General features: G+C 48.0%; 1 protein-coding gene across 2 annotated transcripts in view; it reads right to left on the reverse strand.

Annotated features, from left to right (window-relative positions):
• Positions 1-26,212, reverse strand: part of ZNF638 (zinc finger protein 638) — a 985,826-nt gene that overhangs the window by 394,188 nt on the left and 565,426 nt on the right. For both annotated transcript variants that reach the window (XM_078674499.1, XM_078674497.1), the window contains one exon: positions 22,759-22,884. In XM_078674499.1, coding sequence (XP_078530625.1) covers positions 22,759-22,884 — 126 coding nt within the window. The remainder of the gene's footprint in view (positions 1-22,758; positions 22,885-26,212) is intronic.

Raw genomic sequence — 26,212 nt, forward strand, 5'->3', positions numbered from 1 at the left:
TGCCCTCCTTCCACGCCAAGACCATGGGCGGCCTCTGGGAACCCCACAACTGTGCGATGTCTCTCTTAGCGATCATATTTCCAAGGGTCGCCCAACGGATCTGGGCAACAGTGTAATCATTCGGCTCCCACACATTTAGCAGGCAGCGCCTAGCTTCGGGCAACAACGACACTCCGGTAACTCTTTCCATCACCGCATGCACTCGGGCCCAAAACCCCGCCACCGCCGAACACTCCCACAGAATGTGAAGGAAGGTTCCAGGCATGCCGCAACCACGTTTACACAACCCTTCCAGAGAATAGCCCATTCGCACCAGACTCGGACCAGTGACATATATACGGTGAAGGATCTTAAGTTGGACAAAGCGAAGACAAGCAGGAATGGCAACCTCCTTGAGCGAGGACAACGCAGATTGCCAGTCTTCGTCATCTAATTCCAACCCATCCTCAGTCCATACCGCTCTGAGACGCACAAGCAGATCAGTCCGATTATTGATAAATTTTTTTTATAAATCAATGAAATCGTGCTGTCAGGGACATAACTGTCCAGGATACGGTCCTCGAGAGGATAGGACTCGGGAACATCAACGCCTGTAGCTAAAACCGACGGCAAGGCATGGCGCACCTGGACGTATCTGAAAAACTCCTGGTCTCCGAGCTCATATTCCGTCCTAAGCGCCTCAAAAGTTTTAACATTTCCCTTGGTCCAGAGGTCACCCACTCTACTGATACCAATCATGTCCCATTTCTCAAAACCTTTCGTTCTCCATAAGCAACCCAATCTTTCAGAGGCATACAACGGAGCCGCACGAGTCAATCTATCGCCCCACTCCAAAGCCGCATTCGCATCTCGCCAAACTCGCACAGCAATCTTAGTGGGTCCAGTTAACGTCCTGCAAATCCCTTTGGAATAAAGCGCCCTATTGTAATTCCCGCCCGGTAAAAGATGTTTATCCAACTCGAAGGCCGGTGAAGGACCCGGTGCGTAAGTTGCATGGTTAATCGCACTCAATTCGGAGGCCCAATAGTAACGCTTAATGTCAAGTAAAGCGATGCCCCCATCTTACCAAGGGAGCGTAAGCTTGGGGTGAGCAATACGTGCACGTCCGTTCCAAAACAAACAACGCTGTAGGCTCTCCACCTCACGAAAAAACCCGGAGGGAATAGGGTTAAAGGAGTTTTAAAGTGCGTACAAAAATCTCGGCAGCGACGTCATCTTAAAAAGAGCAGCACGGCCGAGCGGCGACAGCGGTAACCGGCGCCAGCGCGAGACATCAAGTTTCAGTCGCTGGAGCGGGGGAAGCAGGTAGCGCTCGTAACGAACCATAGGATCCAGGGAGATATAAATCCCCAAATACTTGAACCCTGACTCGGAAATCTGGATCGGGAATCTGCGAGGCAACGCGGGAAGCCCTCCTGTTAACACAGACACAGGATTTCGTCCAATTAATAACAAGACCCGAGTTCTTCCCAAATGAAGTTAAAACATCAAAAAGCACATTCAGGGATTTCTGGGGGGATGTGAGGTACAAAAGGATGTCATCCGCATAAAGCGAAATACGATCCTCAAAGTCAGGGGTCCACCTAATGCCCTTTATCGAGGGCTCCCAACGGAGCCATGCGGCCAATGGTTCGAGCGCAAGGGCGAAAAGCAAGTGAGACAACGGGCAGCCCTGCCGAGTGCCACGTCCAGGAGTAAAAGTGCCAGATACCTTCCCATTAACCACAACCTGAGCCAAGGGTTTCTCATAAAGAAGTTTCACCCATGCAAACACAGGGCCAAAACCAAATTTGGCGAGAGCCGCCCAGAGATAAGGCCATTCGATAGTATCAAAGGCCATGGTGGCATCCAAGGAAGCCAAAATGGCCTGCTCAGAGAGGGTCGCGGCTCTCGCGAGAACTCCATGGAGCCGTCGAAGATTAAGGGCAGTATTGCGACGCGGGATAAAACCGGATTGATCCGGATGGATCAAATCACAGATCACCTTAAACAAGCGGGTAGCCAACAATTTGGCTAAGATTTTGGGTGCGGCATTTAAAAGGGAGATGGGCCTATAAGAGGCACAATGATCGCGCGGCTTACCTTCCTTGTGTATCACCACGATAGAAGCCAGCCGTTGATCCGCGGGGAGGGAACCAGATTCCAGCGCTTTAAGGAACATCCCCCCTCAGATAGGGCGCCATTTTGTCAGGCCGCAGTTTGTACAATTCAATAGGCAAGCCATTGGGGCCCATAGCCTTACCAGAGCGAAGGGAGCGGATGGCAATCGCTATTTCGTCTGTCGTAAGCGGTGTGTCCATGAACCCTCTATCAACATCAGAGAGGTAGGGCAATGCAATGTCCCGCAATAACAACTGGGAATGCTCCTCATCCCTACCACAAACTGTAGGAGAGTAGGGTCTGCAATCCTATGATCACCCAGATTTTTGCTTTTTGCTTCACTGGTTTACGACTTTCCCTGGCTGTGGGCCTGCTAATCAGACCCACAGCCTAGCTGTTCTCTCTAATCCAAATTGTACCCAGGTACTGAATTGGCACTGGGCCCTCTCAAGTCCCTGTACCCAGGGCTGAGGTGCACCCAGGAGTCTCCCAGGGGCTGCAGCATGTATTATGCCACCCCTGGGCTGACTAACTAAATCAGACACAACTGGCTGCTTGACAGCTGGGGCAGAGTGGTGTACTCACCCTCTGTTGTAGATGGAATATGCTACTTACCAGTATGCATCTGTTCTTGGCATAGAGGGCTGCAGAGTGGTACATTTATGAATAGATCGCCATCTGGTGTTGGGCTCGGATGATTGCACTTTGTTTTTCTTCTGGAGAAGTCTTTGTCGTCATAGATGACTCCTCCTCTCGGTGTTAGTGCGCATGGGCATCGGCTCCATCCTTAGATTGTTTTGCCATAGTAGGGTTAGATGGAGTAGTGTAGTATAGTACATAAAGATATGCCCATGTAAGTGTATCTAAATAAGATAATGTTGGGACAGACACAGGTTTCCGGGGAGGCAGGGAGGGCATGTACCACTCTGCAGCCCTCTATGCCAAGAACAGATGCATACTGGTAAGTAGCATATTCCGTTCGAGGCATATGGGCTGCAGATGGTACATTTATGAATAGATTGTAAAGCAGTTACCTCCCTAGCGGTGGTCACCAGTGTCTGTCGCAACTGTCTGAAATAGAGTTTTTAATACAGCTTGGCCCACCCTGGCTTGTTGTGCAGCCTGTACATCAACACAGTAGTGCTTTGTGAATGTATGTGGTGTAGACCAAGTTGCTGCTCTACATATGTCATCTAGGGGAATGTTCCCTAAGAATGCCATAGATGCTCCTAGTTTTCGTGTAGAATGTGCTCTAGGAGGAACAGTTAATGTTCTCTTTGCTTTAATGTAACATATTTGTATACATCTTACAATCCATCTTGCGATGCCTGCTTTAGAGATAGGATTGCCCTTATGTGTTGGGGAAAATGCTACAAATAGTTGTTTAGTTTTCCTGAAGTTTTGTGTTCTTTCTATGTAGTACAAAATGGCTCTTTTGACATCTAGTGTATGTAGAGCCCTTTCTGCCACCGTCTGTGGCTTTGGAAAGAAGACTGGTAGTTCCACTGGCTGATTGATGTGAAATGCTGAAATTACTTTAGGCAAGAACTTTGGGTTTGTTCTAAGAACCACTTTATTCTGGTGTAACTGTAGGAATGGTTCTTGTATTGTCAATGCCTGTAATTCACTTACTCTCCTGAGTGAGGTAATGGCTATAAGGAAAGCCACCTTCCATGTAAGGAATTGTATTTCGCACCTATGCATAGGTTCGAAGGGTGGCCCCATTAGTCTGGTGAGTACTACGTTGAGGTTCCAGACTGGGGAAGGTGGTAATCTTGGTGGAATGACTCTTTTAAGGCCTTCCATGAATGCTTTTATCGCCGGTACTCTGAACAGTGATATGTGCTGCCTGTTTTGTAGGTACGCTGCTATAGCTGCTAGATGTACTCTGATAGATGTGTACGCTAGATTACATTGCTGTAAGTGTAATAAGTAGCAAATAATCTCCCTTGTTGATACGTCCAGAGGGTTGATATTGTTATTAGTACAGTGTATAGCAAACCTCTTCCACTTAGCTGCATAGCATGCTCTGGTGGTTGGACGTCTCGCTTGTTTAATTATCTCCATGCAATTTGGGGGTAGATCTAAGTACCCAAATTCTAGGATCTCAGGAGCCAGATCGCTAAGTTCAATTGAGTTGGATCTGGGTGCATTATTTCTCCATGGTTCTGTGTAAGTTGCATGGGTAGAATTCGTAGCTTTTGATGTGGCACTTGTGAGAGTTGCAGGAGCGTGGTGAACCACGGCTGTCTTGCCCACGTGGGTCCTACTAGTATCATGGTCATTGAATGTTGTTGCAGCTTCCTGACCACTAATGGGATCAGTGGGAGAGGGGGAAAAGCGTATGCAAATTTGTTGGACCAATTTATCCATAACGCATTGCCCTGCGACAGGTGATGTGGGTACCTGGACGCGAAGCTTTGGCATTTTGCGTTCTGATGAGTGGCAAAGAGGTCTATCTCTGGTTGTCCCCATCTTTGGAAGAATGGCTGCAGTATTTGGTGGTGCAGTTCCCATTCGTGTATTTGTTCCGACTGTCTGCTTAATATGTCTGCTATCTGGTTTTGGACTCCTGGTAGGTGTTCGGCTAACAGATAGATGTTTTGAGGAATGGCCCATCTCCAAATTTCCTGTGCTAGTCTGGATAGTTGGAGAGAGTGCGTCCCCCCCTGTTTTTGAATATAATACATTGCTGTCATGTTGTCTGTTCTGATCAGGACTGCTTTGTTGGTAACATGTATTTGGAAGGCTTTCAATGCTAGAAACACTGCTAGTAGTTCTAGATGATTGATGTGCAGTCTTCTTTCCTGCACACCCCACCTTCCTTGTACTGTGTATTTGTCCATATGTGCTCCCCATCCGGTGAGCGATGCGTCCGCTGTTATTGTCACCTGTGGAATTGGTTCTAGGAACGACCGCCCCTTGGCAAGGTTTGTTGTGTTCCACCACTTCAGAGAGCGGTGTGTGCGGTCGTCTACCAACACCAGATCTGTAATCTGCCCTTGAGCCTGATTCCACTGTGTCGCTAAGCATTCTTGTAGCGGACGCATTTGTAGTTTGGCATATGGTATTAGCAGTATGCAGGATGACATCATCCCTAATAGCTGCATGAACACTCTTGCTGGTAGTGAGTGATGTGGCTGAAATCTTTGAATGACTGTAAGCATTGTTTGGATCCTGACTGGGTTGGGGTATACTTTGGCTTTTTCTGTGTCTATAGTAGCCCCCAGATACTGTTGAACCTTGTTTGGTTGTAGGTGTGACTTTGTGTAGTTCACCGTGAACCCTAGCTGGTGTAGTAGCTGAATTGTCTTTTGTGTGTTTTGAAGACATTCCTCTTGTGACCTGGCCTTTATTAGCCAGTCGTCCAAGTATGGAAAGACATGAATTTGTTGTCTTCTTAGGTGAGCTGCCACCACTGCTAGGCATTTTGTGAACACCCTTGGTGCCGTTGTGACACCAAACGGAAGGACTTTGAACTGATAATGTTGTCCTTCTACCACAAACCTGAGGTATTTCCTGTGGGCTTTGTGAATCGGGATATGAAAGTAAGCGTCTTTTAGATCCAGTGTAGAAAGAAAGTCCCCTTCCTTCAGTAAAGGAAGTACCTGTTGGAGCGTGACCATGTGGAAATGTTCCGAATTTATGTATGCGTTGAGAGGTCTTCGGTCCAGTATCGGCCTTAGAGACCCATCCTTTTTGGGAATTAGGAAGTATAGGGAGTATACTCCTGTTCCTTGTTGACGCTGTGGAACCTTCTCTATGGCATGCTTTCCTAGCAGGGATAGTACTTCCTGCTTTAACAGTGTTAGGTGATCTTGTTTCATTGGACGCTGTTTGGGGGGGGATGTTTGGCGGGGTAGATGTGAGTTCCAGGCAATAACCATGTTGGATAATTTGTCTCACCCACCTTCCCAGACAGGTAGGAACTGTGATAGGCGTCCCCCGACCGGTGTTATATGGTCTGGGGGGAGCTGTATGAAGTCACTGCTTTGGGGTTGGAGAGTTGCGGTTGTTGTTGTTTCCGCGACCTCTACCCTTGTTGTTGTTACCTCTGTAGCCACCTCTAGAATTACCTCTGGGTGATGTAGGTGTAAAAGAGGTTTGTTGCTGGCTTGTACCTGTATTTTTGGATCCTCCTCTATAGGTGGACCTACGAAAGGAACCTCTTTGTGTCGGCTGTTGCAATGCTCCCATTGATTTAGCCGTTTCGGTATCATTCTTCATCTTTTCTAAGGCCTCATCTGTCCCTGTGCCGAAAAGTGTTTTCCCATCAAAAGGTTGGTTCAGTAACGATGTTTGTACTTCTTGTTTGAACCCTGATACTCTGAGCCATGCATGTCTCCTTAACATGATGCTTGTGTTTGTAGATCTTGCTGCAGTGTCTGCCGCGTCTAGGGCGCACTTTATTGAAGTGTTAGTAATTAACTTCCCTTCTTGTATGAGTTGATCTGCCCTCTTTTGATGTTCTTTAGGGAGATGTTTGATGAGTTTTTCTAACTCATCATAATGCGCTCTGTCATACCTTGCAAGTAGTGCTTGCGTATTAGCTATGCGCCAGCTGTTTGCCGCTTGAGATGCCACTCTCTTGCCAGAGGCATCTATTAGTTTAGACTCTTTGTCAGGAGGTGGAGCTTCTCCTGTAGATAAAGAGTTTGCTCTCTTACGAGCGTTTGTGACCACTAGTGAGTCTAGAGGAATTTGCCCTTTAATGTATATTGGGTCCTTTGGAGCTGCCCTATATTTTTTATCGATTCTTGGGTTCAGTACCCTAGCCCTCACTGGGTCTTTGAATATCTCTGATGTATGACTGAGAAGGCCCTTAAGCATTAGTAGTGTTCCTGATGTTCTTTGTGCAGTAGGTAGTGTTTCTAATAAGAAATCCTCTATTTGAGGTTCTGCATGTAGTTCTACCTTATGATATGTTGCTGCTCTATTAATGAGTTGTGCAAACCCAGTATTGTCATCAGGAGGTGAAGGTTTTGAGGGATACAATTCAGGGTCGTTATCGTTATCTGACCCTACATTATACTCTTCCCATGGGTCTGCCTCCTCTGGGATTGTGTCTTCATCATCCCCAGGATGTTCCCCCTCCCCTGTGTCACTCTCTACATCTGTTGTAGGTGTAGATGGTCGTGTGGGAGGAATATTTGGTCTATTGTGAGGAAGAGGAGAAGATGGGGTGTGTCTAGGTTTGGGAGAAGGGGGAGGAGTTGTATTCGTCCCCATTGTTCTCTTCTTCGGATGAGTCTTGTCGTCCGAATGTTCATTCTTCCTCTTTTTAGGTAGTTCTGTGACTATCTTGCCAGTTTTTGGATCAATAAACAGAGTCTTTTGTTTAGGATCGGTCCTGTGTTCCTGTGTCGGTACCGCAGTTTTCGGGTCCGAAAGGTGTTTTTTCTTTTGACTGTCCATTTGTATTTTCGGTACCGAGATTTTATTCGGATCCCATGTCTTCGGTATCGAAGATGTCCCTGGTGTCGAGGGTGTTTTCGACGCCGAAACGTGTTTCGGTGTCGACATGGACTGCTTCGACTTCGAGCTTTCCTTGACTTGGAGCTTCGGTGTCGATGTGGTCCGTTTGTCGGAACCACCATGATGGGAGACCAAGTGTTTCGGTTTCTGTTTCGTTGCCGGGCTCGAAGTTGGGGCGTTGGAAACTTTTTTCGGTTGTCTGACCGGGCTCGAAGGCGGGGTCGATACCGTGTGGGGTCTTTTTTGGTAAAGGGACGTCGTCACTCACGGTTTGTTGGACGTCGATTTCCTCGACGTCGGACTCGTCCGCTTCAGACCCCGCCTCGTCGGCCTCTTCTTCCTCCTCTTCTGGGTGCTGGTCCTCAAACAGCTCCGGGATTGCTTGTGACTGGATTCTCGATACCTCGTGTCTTCGGGCTTGACGGTTTCTAATCGTCGATTTTGAAGAGAACGCTGCACAGGCCTCACAGTCCCTGGATTCGTGTTCAGGGGACAAGCAGAGGTTGCACACCTAGTGTAGGTCCTTGTGTGGGAACTTAGCACCACACGTTGGACATTTTTTGAATGGAGTCCTTTCCATGGACCCCGGGCTGGACTACGTCGAGTTTCTTGTAGTCGTCGTCCTTCGAAACGCGTCGGTATGGAGTGAAGTCGCGTTCGATAACAATACCGTCGATTTGGAAAGGGTTACGCGCCGGTTATAACCTTCTTTATTGAAGTCGGTCCGGAGCGCTTCGATCCTCATCCGAACCCGATGGCGGAAAAAAACAATCTAAGGATGGAGCCGATGCCCATGCGCACTAACACCGAGAGGAGGAGTCATCTATGACGACAGACTTCTCCAGAAGAAAAACAAAGTGCAATCATCCGAGCCCAACACCAGATGGCGATCTATTCATAAATGTACCATCTGCAGCCCATATGCCTCGAACACTATTTTAGAAGGGCACTCCTTATAGATAACTGATCCCCCACCCCTGGGATACCTAGGGGTGACCCTGGGGGTCCCTAATATGCAAAAACATGGTAGGTCTTTCATTTTTAAGAGCCCCAACCCCCAAAGTCGAGTTTGGGCACAATTTGAGGTTTAAAAGCTGTCCTGGCCACCAGTTCTGCTTTTAAACTGACCTCAGGCTTCAGCAGTGCACACATGCAAGTGCAGAAAATCTGCTAGCCTCTAAACTGCCATGCCCCAGGATACTGGAGACTTCAAGGTAGTTTCAATCTCCTGCCCTATTACATACTAGGGGCTTATGGGGTAGGTCATGCCAATTACAGGGGTACCCCACCATACCATAATAATAATAAATCCACATTTGTAAAGCGCACAATCACCCGTAAGGGTCTCTAGGCGCTGGGGGCCATCGGGAAGATTAAGCAAGCTATTGCATAGAGTCACATGGTGCTGGGCTAATCTGACGCCGGAGCCGGGGATCGAACCGTGATGCCCTGATTCCGGAGTCAGTCGCCCAGGCCGCGGCGTCACACCTCTTCCCATAGTGTACCCTAGTGTGTGTTCGGTGTCTTAACTGTATTTTAATGTGTTCCTTTTGGCCTGGCCCTGGGCCTGGTTAAAAAAAAGCCCAGGGTCAGTCAGAGTCAGTTACCACCAGTTCCAGTCAGCAAAAAGATGGGGGTGCCCAGGGCACATCACGACTTTTTCAACAGGGGGCAATCATGCAAAAAAGTGGGCACTTTCTTGGACCTTCGCCTCATCCATCCGAGGTGTGGGGTTGGCACAGGTGGGCAGAACTCTCCTCCTATCTTGATTTTCAAGCAGATTCTCCCTCTCTAAGTGGGGGGTTGGAACCATTGGCGGCCAGTTACTGGGAGCAGTAAATGGCTGGGTCAGCTCCCAAAGGCTGCAAACCTTTGAAGCTTCCCTTCCGTGGATCTGGCCAATCCTGGAGGAGGAAGCTTGGCACCTCTGCCCAGGAAGTGCTTTGTTTCAGGACCCCGGTTGCGGAAGGCTCTTGACCCAGGGGTCCATAAACATGTCTGGGGAGGCAGCTGTCAAGCAGCCAGTCCGCCAGGAAACTGGAATTAGGTCTTTTTTGAGGGGGCATCTCTAAGATGCCCTCAGAGTGCATTTTTCATTAAATCCCACACTGGCATCAGTGTGGGTTTAATGGGCTTTGAAGTTTGATATGAAACTTCCCAGAATTCAGTAAAGCCATTATGGTGCTGCGGAGTACGTAATGACAAACTCCCAGACCATATACTCTATGTCTTTGTTGCACTTACAAGGTCTAAGAATGGACTTCAACACTATAGGGGTACAGGGGCTCATGCACCTGTACGCTCACAAGTTGTACAGTGCACCCAGCTATGCAATAGCTGGTTTCCTGCAATTGCAGTGTGTGTAGGGTACAGGGCCTCTAAGGGTGGCACAAGAAGCGCTGCAGCTTTTAGTGGGCGTTCCCTCGTCACAGTGCCCTTGGTGCCCATGGTACCTTTCACAAGGGACTTACATGTGGCCAGAGAGTTGCCAATAGTTGTGCAACAGAACAGTTTTAGGGAAAGATCATAGGCCCTGGGTACCTGGTTGGCAGGGCACCCAGTGTTACTGAAAGAGAATCAAAATCAGGCAAAAAGTAGGAGGCAGCCATGCAAATGGTGGGAGGCAACCATGCAAAAAGGGGCATTTTCCTACAATACATACACACAAACATTTATTTTCATATACGTTACTGGTCCCTGCACGGGGGTGGGGCTATTCAGTGCTTATGACTACTGAGTATCCCCTAGTAGAGAACAAACACAGACATGCGCAATGCTTCGAGGGGGGAGGTGAATTGACACGCTGCCAACCCTAAAACTTCCTTGAAAAAAACGATTTGCAAGGTCTGTGCCTTTTTTTTTTTTTTCTTTTTTTTGTCCTCATACATGCCACCAGGTGTTTGTCAACTCTAGATGGGCTTATCTGCTGGCCTTTACCACGGAATAGTTGTTGGCGCCCTGGTTACCGTGTATAACCAACAAAGATCGCCCAGAGGTAGGTCGTTACCTAGTCCCACTCCCTTCTGTGATGTTTCGAGACCCATGGGAGGACCGGACCACGAACCTCTGGCATAATCATTGGACATTATTGTATACCTTGTCCGTTATCTCTCAGACAATGCTGTTAATTGGGACCATACTTTTGCCGCGCTCTCTCCTCCACATAGTTGGTCAAAGCGGCTGACAGCCATAATGTTCTTGAGACAGTTTGCAAAACTGGGGGGACTGGCCGATTTCCACTCCCTACAAATTTCTCTTCTGGCAATGACGATAACATAAAAAATGAACTGTGAAGTACTATTGCTGACACTATATTCCGTGGGGAGGCCGAAAAAAATTAACCTGGGGGATTTTACAATTGGTGTTAGTAGGACCTCGCTTAGGAACCCGGTCACCCGTTCACAGTAATTAACAATTTCCTGACAGTCTACAAACATATGACTATCGTCTGCATCTGGTGACCTACATCTGGGACAAACATATTCCTCTGCTGAGATCCTCGATAGTTTAGCCGGAGTCCAATAGGCCCTATGGGATATGAATAGATGATTTCTCCTAAGATTGGATGGTTTTATAGTCTTTTGAGAAATTAGAAAAGAGTCTGTCCAAATCTTCAAAAGCTCTTCCGGATCTTGAGTAATGGTGTTAGCCCAGAGCTTGGAAATGTCCCCTTCTAGTTCATCTTTTGCCCCCACCAATACGTTGTACCAAGTGAAACCTCCCCTTTCTTCCCAGTCGCCCTACTAATAAGTCCTAGGATAGGGATGTCATCCTCATTGACCCACCTTTGACTACCCCACCAGGAGGATAGTTGGTAAAACTTAAACCTGGAAATAGAACCCTCCGTTAGGTTAAGAATAGATTCCCAGCTTAAAAGTTTCAAGTCATTGGTTAAATCGCCCCATTTATTTAGTCCTGCAGTTCTCAGAGGAAGAGCCAATCGATCTAACAAGCAGTCTGGTGTACCCGGGAAGTCCCAGATGGGGGCTTGATGATGATAATAGGGTATGTCAAAGATTCTACGTATTGCCCTCCACGTGTTGAGTGCAGTCCCAAGAAGCTTCAGTCTGACTTTTTTTAAAAACTTCTGGTCCCCAGATTTATATAGAAAGGATTCTTGCCCTTGTGGTAGGTCTGATAGCATGGCATGAAAAAGTCTTCCATGTGAGGAAGAATCTAGTTTATTTGTCAGGAGTCTAAAATTCTTACATTGAAAAGCATAACAATAAAAAAGCAAATCCGGTAGAGCCAGTCCACCCACTTTCAGGCCCCTTCTTAATTTCCGCCAAGCAATTCGGGGTGACTTAGTCGCCCAAATGAACGAGCCAATCCTCCCTTGAAGATTAGAGATATCTTTTTTGTTAAAATATAGGGGGATGGAATTAAAAAGGAATGTGACCTTCGGCAGTATTATCATCTTGATGAGATTAACTCTCCCATAAATGTTCAGGGGCAAATTGTTCCATCTGGCCAAGAGCTTTTTTATTTCTTTTAGTGCCATCTGCCAGCTGGATTTAGTGGTTTCACACAGATTGTGGGTAAGCTGAATACCCAAATATCTAATTTTTAGTTTGGCTTCTGGTATCGGTTGCAAGTTATTCCAGCTCATGTCGGTTTTTTCCTTATTAATGCTGTATCCCGATACCCTACCGAAATCTTCTGCCAATTCGAATAATCTAGGAATGGCCTGCTGGGGATTTGATGTATACAATAGCAAGTCGTCAGCATATAGAGCTGTCTTAAGGAGCAAGTCACCAATTTTGAAAGGTAAAATCATAGGGTCAGATCTCAAGGAGCAAACAAATGGTTCGATGTAAACATCAAAAAGAAGAGGAGACAGGGGGCATCCCTGCCTCGTCCCCCTCGAGATGTCCAGCCAATCCGTTAAGCCTCCGTTAATTAGTACCTTTGCTCGTGGGCCCCTGTATAATGTTTGGATTCCTCTAATGAATGTTTCTGGGAATCCGAAGTTTACCATGGTTTTCCATAGAAAAAGCCAGTTGACTTGATCGAATGCTTTTGCGGCATCAATCGCCACAATGGTCAGTGGGAGTCCATACTGTACTGCCATATTGAATATGCTACTTACCAGTATGCATCTGTTCTTGGCATGTAGGGCTGCTAACATTCATATCTTAGCATTAGATCGCCGCCTAGTGTTGGGCTCGGATGATTGCACATTGTTGTCCTGGAAGAGTCTTCGAAGTATCCTGAGATAGGTGGCTCCTCCCCTGGACTACAGTGCGCATGGGCATCGGCTCCATCCCCAGATTGTTTTTCGCCATTGTGGCAGAAGATGGAGTGAAAAGTGTAAAGGATGTCCATGCTAATGAATAAATACAATAGTATATCTGCAGCTGCGACAGGCACCGGGGAGGAGGGCGGGCGATATGAATGTTAGCAGCCCTACATGCCAAGAACAGATGCATACTGGTAAGTAGCATATTCAGTTCGAGGCATGTGGGCTGCTAAATTCATATCTTAGCATAGAATACATAGCAGTCCCTCCATCAGCGGCGGTTGCCCGTGCCAGCTGCAGAAACCTGAAAAAGTGTCTTCAGAACAGCCTGTCCTACAGCAGCTTGCTGCTTGGAATGCACATCAACACAGTAGTGTTTAGTAAAGGTGTGTGGTGTAACCCACGTGGCTGCTCTGCAAATATCCTCTAAAGGAATGTTCCCTAGGAAAGCCATGGATGCCCCCAGTTTGCGTGTGGAGTGCGCTCTGGGGGGTATTGTTAAAGTGCGCTTGGCTTTTTGATAACATATCTGGATGCATTTAACAATCCATCTGGCTATCCCTGCTTTGGAAATCGGGTTGCCTTTGTGTTGTGGTGCGAAGGCAACAAAGAGTTGTTTTGTTTTTCTAAAGGGTTGTGTTCTGTCTATGTAGTACATCAACGCCCTCCGTACATCTAAGGTATGGAGCATTCTTTCCGCCACCGTTTGCGGGTTTTGAAAGAATGCTGGTAAGTCAATAGTTTGGTTTAGATGAAACTGTGACACCACCTTCGGAAGGAATTTGGGGTTAGTGCGTAGCACTACCCTATTTGGATGGATTTGAATGAATGGCTCTTGGATTGTGAGCGCCTGCAGCTCACTGACACGCCTCAGAGACGTAATAGCAACAAGGAAAGCTACTTTCCACGTAAGGAACTGGAGTTCACACGAGTGCAGTGGCTCAAATGGCGGTCCCATCAGTCTGGTGAGAACGACATTGAGGTTCCACACCGGAGCTGGCGGTGTTCTTGGGGGAATGACTCGTTTCAGACCTTCAAGGAAGGCTTTAATGGCAGGCACTCTGAAGACAGAGAGGTGCTGCCTGTTCTGGAGATAAGCCGCTATGGCGGATAGATGTATCCGAATGGAAGTGTACGCTAGATTGCACTTGTAAAGATGCAACAGATAGCAGATGATGTTGGGGATAGATGCATCTAGCGGGTTGATGTCATTGGCTGTACAGTAAACGACAAAACGCTTCCACTTTGCAGCATAGCATGCTCTAGTAGTTGGTTTCCTCGCCTCCTTGATGATGTGCATGCACTCCGGAGGTAGGTTAAGGTATCCAAACTCTAGGACTTCAGGAGCCAGATCGCCAGGTTGAGCTGTTGTGGATCTGGATGCTGAATGTCTCCATGGTTCTGCGTCAAAAGACTTGGCGTGAGGCGCAGTCTTTGATGCGGCACCACTGAGAGTTCGAGGAACGTGGTGTACCAAGCCTGGCGCGCCCACGTTGGAGCAACCAGGATGAGAGTCATCTCGTGCTGCTTTAGCTTTCTTGCGACCAGCGGTATTAGAGGGGCTGGCGGAAAAGCGTACGCAAATTTGCCTGACCAGTTCATCCATATCGCATTCCCCTGCGACTGTGGGTGAGGGAACCTGGCGGCAAAGAGTTGGCATTTTGCGTTCTCCTTTGTGGCAAACAGGTCTATCTCCGGATGACCCCACTGCTGGAAGTACGGGTGGAGAACAGATGGGTGTATCTCCCACTCGTGCATTTGATGGCTGTATCTGCTGAGCAGATCCGCCATCTGATTGTCCTTTCCTGGGAGGTGTTCTGCCATGAGGAAAATGTTCCTCTGAATGGCCCACTTCCACATGCTCTGAGCCAGCTGAGACAGCTGTGGCGAGTGGGTGCCTCCCTGCTTTTGAATGTAGTACATCGCGGTCATGTTGTCCGTCCGGACTAGCACGACTTTGTTGCACAGATGTACAATGAAGGACTTGAGCGCCATGAAGATTGCCATCAGTTCCAGATAGTTGATGTGCATCTTTTGTTGCTGCGTCGTCCATAGTCCCTGCACTGTGTAAGTGAGCACATGAGCTCCCCATCCCTGGAGAGATGCGTCCGTTGTCAGGACAATCTGCGGCACGGGCTCTTGGAACAGTCGGCCCTTGCAAAGGTTGTGTGGAGTCCACCAATGCAGAGAGTCGTATGCCCGACTGGTAACCAACACTAGGTCTGTCAATTGCCCACGAGCCTGTGTCCACTGATTCGCTAAGCACTCCTGGAGCGGGCGCATATGTAGCCGTGCGTGAGGGACTATGAAGATGCAGGAGGCCATCATGCCTATCAACTGCATGAACACTCTCGCTGGAAGCGAGTGTTGTGGCCTGAACTTTTGGATCAGAGCCTGCATGCTGTCTATCCTGACTTGGTTTGGCTGAGCCATGGCAGTCAGGGTGTTGATCGTTGCACCTAGGAACTGCCAGACATGCGCCGGCTGAAGATGCGATTTTGGGTAGTTCAGGGAGAAACCCAGATCGTGAAGAAGGTGAATTGTAGTCGACATGTCTGCGGCGCACTGTTGCTCCGACTTGGCTTGCACGAGCCAGTCGTCTAGGTAGGGGTAGACATGGATGTTCTGCCTCCTGAGGTGCGCCGCTACTGTCGCTAGACACTTGGTGAACACCCTCGGGGCTGTTGTGACTCCGAAGGGTAGGACTTTGAACTGGTAGTGCCTGCCTTGAATAGTGAACCTGAGGTATTTCCTGTGTGACGGGTGTAGTGGAATGTGGAAATAAGCATCCTTGAGATCTAAGGTTGCTAAGAAGTCTCCCTGGTTTAGCAAGGGAAGAATCTGCTGCAGTGTAAGCATGTGGAAATGTTCTGATAGTATGTACAGGTTGAGGGGACGTAGATCTAGAATGGGCCTGAGAGATCCGTCCTTCTTTGGAATAAGGAAGTACAGGGAATATACCCCTGTGCCTTCCTCCCCCACCGGCACGAGCTCGATGGCTCCCTTTTGCAGCATCACCACTACTTCCTGCTGCAATAAGAGCAAGTGCTCTGCGGACATAGGCCGTTGCCTTGGCGGGATGTTGGGTGGAGTGGACTTCAACTCTAGGCAATAACCATACTGGACTAGTTGTCGCACCCACCTGTCTGTGGTGATGTTTCTCCAGACGGGCAGGAACTGCTGCAGTCTCCCCCCGACAGGTGTTAGGTGGTCGGGGGGCAGTGACAGAGAGTCACTGTTTGCTTGGAGTAGAGGTGCGGGAGCTGTTGTTTCCTCTGCCGCGACCTCTGTTGCTGTTATTCCTGTAACCTCCCTTGTTCTGTTTAGTGAACGAGGATTGTGCCCCACCTTTTGAGAACTGGGATTGTTGACCCATTTGTCCTCTGGTGACTCCACGTGCACCTGAGCGACGAAAATTGCTGCCACGAAACTGTTGTGACTGTAGGGCCCCCATAGACTTAGCAGTTTCTGTGTCTTTCTTTATTTTCTCTAGGGTGGTGTCAACATCCGGACCAAACAGACTTTCAGGATTGACTGGCTGATTAAGAATTGTTGTCTGAATATCCGGTTTAAACCCTGAGATGCGGAGCCACGCTTGTCGTCTCAGCATAACGCTAGTGTTGATAGCTCTAGCAGCTGTGTCCGCAGCGTCAAGTGCACACTTGATGGCTGCGTTTGAGATTAGCTTTCCCTCCTCAATAAGCAGTTTGGTGCCCTCTTGGAACTGTGGAGGCAGGTGTTGTACAATCTGTTCTAGGGTGTCGTAGTGCGCCCTATCGTAACGCGCCAAGAGTGCCTGTGTATTGGCGATGCGCCAAAAGTTTGATGCCTGTGCAGCTACTCTTTTGCCCCCTGCCTCTAGCACTTTGGATTCCTTATCCGGGGGAGGAGCTTCACCCGTAGTCTGGGAGTTGGCACGTTTCCTGGCATTGGCGACCACAAGAGAGTCCAGTGGCAATTGTCCCCGAATGTATGCGGGGTCTCCAGGAGCAGGTCTGTACTTTTTTTCAATGCGAGGGTTGACCACTCTCGCTCTCGTAGGCTCCTTAAATATGTCCCCAGCATGCTTGAGGACTCCTTTAAGCATAGGCAGTGTCTTTACTGTCCTTTCAGAGACTGAAAAAGTGTCGAAAAGGAAGTCTTCCTCAACAGGGTCGGCATGCATGTCCACATCGTGATTGGCTGCCGCCCTTTCGAGTAGTGCATGAAAGCCTGCTGAATCCTCAGTCGGGGATGCCCGTGCATTAAAAGGCTGCGGGTCCTGCCCCGCACCTTGGGTGTTCTGGTCACCAGTGTCATCATATGAATCCGGTTGCACATCAGGTTCATTGATTGGGAAATTGTACTGCTCGTCCTCATCATACCCCTCACCCGCAGAGTGTTCTGGGGAGGGAGTAGGGCTCCGTCTCGGAGGAGGCTGGATTGGTTCCGTGAGGCCTGAGGCGTCAAGGGGCACCCTCTTCTTCTTTAGTGGGATGACATAGGGGTCCACTGGCTCTGAAGTGATTTTCCTCTTATAGAGGGTCAGTTTGCCTGTGTCAGCGTCGATGAAATGCTCCGAATCGTCCTCGGATTCGAGTACCTGACGTGGAAGTGGGCCAGTCGGTGAAGAAATCACCTGTTTCGGTGCCGATTTGGTTGAAAATGCTTTTGGCGCCTCCTTCGGCGGCAAAATAAAGAGAAGTTTCCCAGACGGCTTCTCTGGAGTGTCTTTTCGCGGCTGCGTTGACGGTATCGGAGCCGACGGGGCAAAGGCCTTCTCCCTGATTCTTTTCAGTGATTCGGCTATGGGGGACGGCACACTCACAGTTTGTGTCGGCGCTGACGAGGATGGTCTGATTTTCCCCTCGGATCCGACGTCCTTGTGGGCCTTGTGCGCTTTGGGCGCGGATCCTGTCTTTACCGCCTCCGATTCCTGCGTTCGGGGCACAGACTTCTTTCCGTGTGCCTGCGTAGCCTCCTTGGAGCCGACTTTGGCGGGTTTTGACGGCGTCGTAGCCGCTGACCCGTGCCGACCATCTTTCTTGGAGGACCCCTCCTCTGGCGTCGGTTTCGATTTCGCAGCATCGGAGTCGACGGACTTCTTCGACTTCTGCGGACCGGAGGTCGACGGAGTCGATGGGGTAGCGGGCACGGTCGCTTTCACCGGCACGGTAGCCATCTTAGGGACACTCGAGTCCTTAACTTTCGGTTTCGTTTTCGGGTCGGCCATTTTAGGTGTTGTCGATCCCGATGGTTTCGGTTTCGAAACAGTCTGCCCAGCAAGTAAGTCCGTGGCCGGGCCCGAAGGCGGGGCTGTGGCTTGCGGCAACGGGTCCTGGGTAAGGCCGACAGGCGATCCCGTGTCCCGGTCGGTATCCTCGTAACCTTCGGGGCAGAGCTCGTCCCCTGAGCTGTCTGCCGCGGCCCCATAAATCTCATCGTCGTCTCCTACCTCGTCGACGTATTCAAGGCCTTGACCCGCGACTCCGTCGTCGTCTCCCGGATCCGCCTCGACCTCCGTCTCGGGTGGGGAGATTTGGAGATGATGACCCTGGTCCTCTTCGTCTTGGTCGCCGAAGATGTTCTCCGGATCCGGGGCCGCTTGTTTAGCTTCCATGCGCATCGCGCGCCGAAGCTTGAGAGTCTTCTTTGAGCGGAATTGTGCACACAACTTGCACTTGCCGTCGTCGTGGTCAGGCGAAAGGCATTTGTTACACACGGGGTGTAGATCGATGTGTGGGTACTTGGACCCACAGAGCGGGCAGTACTTAAACGGGCTCCGCTCCATGGCCGAAAAGGCTTGCAGTCGTGTCGCGATGAGAAGGCCTCAAAGTTCCGAGAGCGAAGAAAACTCCGCTTATTCCGGCTCCAAGAGACGGAAGACTCGAGACCGTGCGCAGACAATACCGACGCAAGAAAATCGAGGCCTTTTGGCCGCTAAAAGTTAGTTTTTCTTGGTTCCGACAGTAAGACGTCGAGACCACATCCGAACCCAATGGCGGAAAAAAACAATCCGGGGATGGAGCCGATGCCCATGCGCACTGTAGTCCAGGGGAGGAGCCACCTATCTCAGGATACTTCGAAGACTCTTCCAGGACAACAATGTGCAATCATCCGAGCCCAACACTAGGCGGCGATCTAATGCTAAGATATGAATTTAGCAGCCCACATGCCTCGAACCTATTGCTCCTATTACTTGGAAGGTAAGTTCGTTTAATTGGCGCCCAGGTATAAACCCACGTTGATCGGGGTGAATAATGGATTTAATTATCTTTGCCAGTCTTGATGCAAGAATGCCAGAGTAAATTTTTGAGTCTGAATTGAGGAGTGAAATGGGCCTGTATGATTCTATAAGGTTGGGGTCTTTATTTGGTTTTGCGATCAGAGTAATGGTAGCCTCTGACCAGGAAACTGGGGCCTCCTGTCTCCCTATGAAAATTGTATTGAATAGTGACAATAATGGGGTTATTATTTCCTCCAGGTTGTCTTTATACAACTCGGTTGGCAGTCCATCCGGTCCTGGAGCCTTATTCCTAGCCATTTTTTTTATTTGGGCTCGCACCTCCCCCTCGGAAATCTCTCCAGCTAGATACTCTCTATCAGGCTCAGTCAACTGAGGTAATTCTCTCATAGCCAACCAACATTCTACACCTTCTTCCTCCAGGGTGTTCTGCTCCCGATAAAGTTCTTCCATAAACCCCCTAGCCTCAGTCCTGTCAGCATCCTCGGTTATGGGCAAACCTGTACTACGTTGTACTAGAGTGTTAATACTATTCCTAGATCGTTCCATTCTGGCTTTCCAGGCGAGAAGAGAGCCACATTTCTCCCCATATTCAAAGTTCCGAAGTTTGCTAACTTCCCATCTATCTTTGATTTTTTTATCAGAGCGTGCTTTAAAGCTAGATTGTAGTTCAGTCAGCTCTCTCTCAATTGATGGAATTTTATTCCCCGGAAGCTTGTGTCCTTCCCAGTATAAGAATTGGCTTGGTAGTTTGGTTTGCCCTGTTCCAGAAACCGGTCCCCGGAAGCTTGTTTCCTTCCCAGTATAAGAATTGGCTTGGTAGTTTGGTTTGCCCTGTTCCAACAGACTAATTTGCATATAGCCAGGTTCTGAGCTGGGATGGTGCAGTGAGCTAAAAAACAGTGATGGATTAAAACCATGATCTATTGACTTGGTAAGAGTATTCTGCATCGTTCAGAAACTCTGTCCATCACCTTTTCCAAAATGGAATTTTATTCCTGTCTTCTAACACAGCTGACTGTAGTTGTTTTTCTTTGGTTTTAATCTTATCCAGATCAGATTTATCTCTAGCTAACATAAGCTTTCTTTTTAAGGCCATGTATGATCCCAGGATACCTCTCAAGTAGGCTTTAGATGAATCCCAGACAATGGACGCTGGAGCTGTAGGTGTATTAAATAAGAAAAACTGACAAATTTTCCTTAATCTTACATACCCCCACTCCCAGTACATCAAATTCCCCGAGATAGGTTAGATGGGAGTCTCGGCTGCATAGAGACTGACCGAATTGGCTGCTTATTTCAGTCTTTAAGGGAAGACCTGATGGATAAATTCGCAACCTCTGAGAGTAATCAGAGAGGGTTGCATGACAGATTTGATAACTTGGAAGCAAGCATGGAGGGATAACAGCTCGTACTAGCACACTAGAAAACAAAGTCTCTTCACTGGAGGGGGTATCAAAGGACAACACCGAAGACATAAAGACCCTGAAAGAACAGAACCGTAAGCTCACAATGGACCTTGAAAGATTAGAAATGCAGAGTCGCCGAAACAACTTGAGAATTCTTAAAATTCCAGAAGGGTCGGAGGTGGAAGATATCAAGGGATTCGTGTGTAACTATTGAGGGAGGATATACTAAAGGATCGCCCCGATATAGACCTAGAAGCTGAGATTCAGCGTGTACATAGAGATCCCTTTCGATTACATCCTGACCGTAAAGCTCCCCGTAAAATACTGGTGTATTTTCAGACGTACACGGTTAAAGAACTAATCCTTAATAGATGCCTCGCAAGATCTTCCCTACATTATCAGGCCAACCCTTATCAGATTAGATCGGATATCGGGGGGAAAATGGCCCAGAGGCAATGGGAGCTTGGTTCCAGGATGCCCGAACTTCGTTCCTGGGGGGCACAGGTGCAAATGAAATTCCCCGCTCTGTTAAAAATCATGTGGAAAAATAAGATGCACAACTGTAACTATCCAGAGGAAGTAGATGAGTTATTAGATATAATGAGAAAATAGTTGTGTTACACTTAGGTACACCTAACTACAAATCTACTACACTCGATATAAAAATTAAACAATAGTAGGTGACACTGTGTTATAGTAATGTTGATATTAAAAAAAAATAGAGGGGTCTTTTTTTTTTGAGAATATAAAAAAAAAAGTGGAAGCAACATTGGGGTAGGAGGGTAAAAAAAAAAAATAATTCTCTTATAAAAAAAATAAATAAATAAATGTAAAAAAAAAAAAAGAGAAAAAGAAGGGGGAAAGAAAAAGAAAAAAAAGGGGGAAAAAAAATATATACACATACATGTACATATACATATAATGCACGTGTGTCGCAGAGGGGAATAACTGTTGACAGATAAAATGGTCAGACGGTTATAACGGTTATAATGGTCAATGTTCACAATACTCACAATTATGTAGAAAACGGGTAGGATTTTTTTTTTTTTTTGCTGTGTCACGGCTGAGAAGGGCTCTTTAGGGCGTAGGTACGCCTAATAAAAGTAAAGAGGGAGGGTTCCTCGGTGGGAGGGGAGGGAGGGGTTACGGGTGGGAAGGGGTAAAAAATTCAAAAACGTCCTCACATGGCAAAAGTTCTTATTTTGATGGGTTGAAAAATGAATTCAGATCTCAACGAGCCATAATTATCAGTTTCCACCATGGCAGCGAACACTAAGATACTATCCTGGAATTTATATGGAATAGGGGATCGTAAGAAGCAGCAGAGAGTCTGTGAGTTCCTTAAGAGTACAGAAGCACATATTTTTCTCCTACAGGAAACCCATTTAGAGGCGGATCCCTGTGGTAAACTTTTTTCTAAACTTAGATGGGTCCAGGATGTTTTATGCTCTAGGCAGACGGGGGTCTACTAGAGGAGTGGCTATTATAGTGCGTGCTAATAAGGGTATTAGAGTACAAAACTGGGGGACTGATCAATCTGGGCGCTGGTTAGTAGCGGTCCTCTCTATTGGCAACCTCTCCATCCTATGCACTGCATATTACGGACCTAATGAAGATAACCCCAGGTTTCTCCAAAAAATTGAAAAATACATGATTCAATATACAGCTCCAGTTATAATGGGAGGGGACTTTAATCTTGTTTTGGATTCTTCCCTAGATCGCACCTCTAAGGTAAAATATAATCTCCCAAATAAAACCTTGTTAGCCTTGAAATATATTATCAGAAATTTTAATCTCAGGGAGGTCTGGAGGATCATACAAGGGAATCGTAGAGTACTCTTTTTACAGCAAGAAGTACAAACAATATTCTAGAATCGATTTCTTTTTAGTAGACCAAGTCCTCATTCCAGATGTTGTATCTATTTCTCACATCCCGGTAGGCTTCTCCGACCATTCAGTAGTGGAGCTGGTAATTGATTTCAGGGTCAAAACTCCAACATTCAGATGGACATTAGATAGAACGATCCTTTTAGATGAAACTATTAGAAGGTCTGTGCCTAACACTAGATGGCAGGCGTATGCATAACATGTGTATTTGCAGCCAACACACGCTATGAATATGTAAAACTGCACACAACACATTTCCAGCTGTGCACTTCGAAATAGCAATTATGATGTAGGCTTAAAATATTAAGCTCAATACAAAAAACAGACCACAGTTAAGTTCAAACATTTGCAGATTCATCCGAATGTAAGAAACATTCCTAATTAAGAAATTAAGTCAAATTGGTAATTCCAAAAAAGTGACTTACTGGCAAAGGTTTTCTCTTTGGCGATAGGGTACATTTCAATGTAGTGTTCGCCAGATTACATGGATAGTTCAGTAAGAAGTTATACATTGCTCTAGCATTTTTTGCGCTATCAAGATGCAGAATTGCCTGTCAAAAAACAAAAAGTTGACAAAAATGACACAGAATCATACAAATCAACTGGAGTACAATTAAGAAAATATTGGTGAAAGGATAATATTACTTACTGTTAGAAGGTGGTTCTGACACTACGGCCGCCCGGATTTTTCGCTTTTTGAGCACCTAATTATGGAGCTTTTATTGTGGGGGAGCCTCATAATCTGAGACTCATCCACAGTGAAGGAGACTGCATGGAGATTTTACTGGCGTCCGCCTGGCTTGACTAGGCCGCTGCGCAGCAGCTGGAGTATGGGACACGGTGCTGGTTACATGCAGACACGGGTGTACATGCGTGTGCACACGTGTAGGAACTGCGCAGGGGAGATTCCTAGCGTGCGCAGTCCAGGAGCAGCTACAGAGTGAATGGTGTGGCAGGACTTATGCAGAATTGGGTGGTGACATGAAATAGGCTTTATACCCTGGGAAGGAACATGCCAGGGAAAGTCAGTGCGTTTTACTGTGTTTTCACTTCATTATTTCCCTATGGGGATTGGGGCCCATGGCTAAAATGACTTCCACAAAGCCTACAGATAACAGACATGCACTAAAGTCCATTGTAGAGTAGGTGAAAATAAGTATTCTGCTGAGTCCAAAGTCATATATGTACTGCTTTTGGGTCATACAGAACTGTCTTATTTCTCTGAGCCAGACATGCCCACACCCAGGCTGAGGGTTGACCTCAGCGGGATGGATTGATAACCTTTCTTCCACAAGCTAGGGCCTCCTCTCCACAAAGAAGATGGGTGGGGCTACAGGCTCATCCATTAGCAGCCGTCACTGGGTGCCAGGCACCAGGCTGCACCAAGAAGGAAAGAGTTGGGTTTCAGAGGCCATGTGGCCAGAGACACTGGAGGACTCAATTTTTAACAAACTAAGAGGCTGGACAAGGAGGGAGGAGGGACAGGGAAGTGATGTGTTGTGTTTGATAGGACCCACAGAGACTTTCTGCCAGCCCCTACTCAACTTTTAAAAAGTACTTTCACAGGAAGAGAAGCTCTCTCTGGGCTGTGATCTGCTGAGGTGGAAGGTGCTGGAGCCTGGCAATGGGCAGTTGGAAGGAGAGACCCCCTGACTGTCACCCAGGCCCCTAACAGCACCAGAAGAAGCGCCCAGGACCGGTGCGCAGAAGCAGGAGCCTCTGCGCAGGGAGAAGAGAGGCGCAGGAGGAGAGCCAGGCGAAAGGCTGGTGCAGGGAGCCAGTGCAGACCGCTCCCTGCAGAGTGCACCCTCTTGGAGACCCGGAGAGTGAAGGAGAGTGCTCCCAGTGGCTGGGGGTCGCCGCCAGGAGCAAGAAGATGCGAAAATGGGGCAGATCCGACCTCCAGGGGCTGAGATATGGCCCCCAGAAGGTAAGAGACCTTGGACCTGTGGCCCCCTGACGGCGAAGCGCGTGAGGCTCTGCGCCTGGTCCAGGAAAGGCCCCCGGGGTGGGTCAGGTCCCAGGGACCGCCCTCTAACGTGGAGAGCCTGCAGGGGTCCCGGGTGGGACTGGGGCCCCGGACAAGGAAGGGAAGGAGGAGCCAGGGGCCCGGGCCCGCGACCAAAGCACGGAGTGGCCGGGTGTTGGCTCCCCGTGTCGCATACCCTTACCTGGGGGTCCGGGTGGGACCGGGCCCCCCACCTAGGTCCCAGAAAGCGGCAGGAGCTTGTAGCGCCCCATGATGCCTTGCAAGGCATGAGGAATGGATTGTTTTGGGCGTTTTGGTGGCCCCCAGAGGAGAGGGGTCACCCTTGAGTGTGAAAAGGTGCTGGGGGGAGCTGCTGGAGCAGCACAGTCTCGCCCCGAGCACAAAGCTAAGTCCCACCCTAAGTTTCTTGAGGATTTAAAAAAAATAACCCCTCAACTCTCAGCGAAGATTGCATCACCTAGGCTGGAACTTTTGTTCTACAGCTGGGGGTTCATTGAGAAGTGCATCAAAGATTGAAGGGCTGAGTTGGAGATATCTCGAGAAGGGCATCCCCTGGAGGTGAAATGGCGTAATTGCACTAAAATGCATTTATTAATGGTTATTTCTTTTAGAGGGACTGATGTTCAATGTGAAGTACTGGTGTAAGGTGATGTCACAAGCAAAGTGGATTTAAGTGACTAGACACTCCTGCTAGGGTGTCTGACGGTATTTACAACTTAATCCTGTGATCCTCTGTGATGCCTTTAGGGGCTGTAATTGCAATGCATTTTTAATGATATCCAAATGTGCTGAGTACGGTCATTCTAAAGTGTGCGTAAACATGTAGTCTTGCTGCTGCGCTTAGGTGAAGACCCCAGACTGTTAGCCCTTAAGATGTAGAGGTGTATACTTTAGGGTTTGTAGAAGATGCTTGGTCAGGTGTATCCCTGTTTAATGCTTGTTGAGGTAATGGGAGGGGGACGCCACTGGGATGGTGCCAGTGCGCAGGGCCCTCGCTCCAGGATAGGTTCAACTAATTACATTGGGGCAAGATGATGTGCATACATGGGAGTGATGGTACTAGACCCCACCCCCCCTGCGGGAGTTGTGGAGATGTTATGCAATGTCACAAAGTAATTCCAACAGCTTATGTATATTTGTAAATTGGTGTATAGTATTGAGTGCTGTGTGTGTTTAATAAATGTACTCTTACTTTTATAAAGCAAAGTACAGACTGGACAATCAATTATTGAGTGTTATTTTTGCGCACCTGCAAATGGCGATTACTTGCCCACACCACCTCCCTTGAGTAAGCCTCAGACTGCTCTGCAACGCTACCCTCTGAGAGTCAGGCGCTGCCCTAGGGTGTTTGGTTCCCAGTGAAGGACAAATGTGTCATGTTATTTGTGCAGGCCTCACAGATGCTGCCTCGTTTTCCAACACTTACCCAGTAAGCATCTGTTCTTGGCTAGCAAGACCTGTAGATTCACATGCTGTGCATAGCCCGCCTTCTAGTTTTCGGTCAGGATCATTGCACTTTGTTTTTCTTCAAAGTGTTTCCAGTCACAAGGTAGGGGACTCCTTTCAGTGATAGTGCGCATGGGCACCGACTCCATTGTTAGATTGTTTGCCGCAGAGGGTGAGAATGTAGTAGTAAAAAATAGAGATGTCCATGCGCATGTATGTAAAAAAATAGAGAGCTACAGCAGATCCAGGTATCCAGTGAGGTGGGTGGGCGCTTGTGAATCTACTGCTCTACATGCTAAGAACAGATGCTTACTGGGTAAGTAACATTATCCGTTTGAGGCATGTGAACTGTAGATCACATGCTGTGCATAGACTATATAGCAGTATCCTCCCAAAGCAGTGGCTAACCTGTAGCTGTTGGAGTTGTCTGAAATAGTGTCATA

This window comes from Lissotriton helveticus, chromosome 2_1, assembly GCF_964261635.1.
Source record: "Lissotriton helveticus chromosome 2_1, aLisHel1.1, whole genome shotgun sequence".
NCBI classification, from domain to species: Eukaryota; Metazoa; Chordata; class Amphibia; order Caudata; family Salamandridae; genus Lissotriton; species Lissotriton helveticus.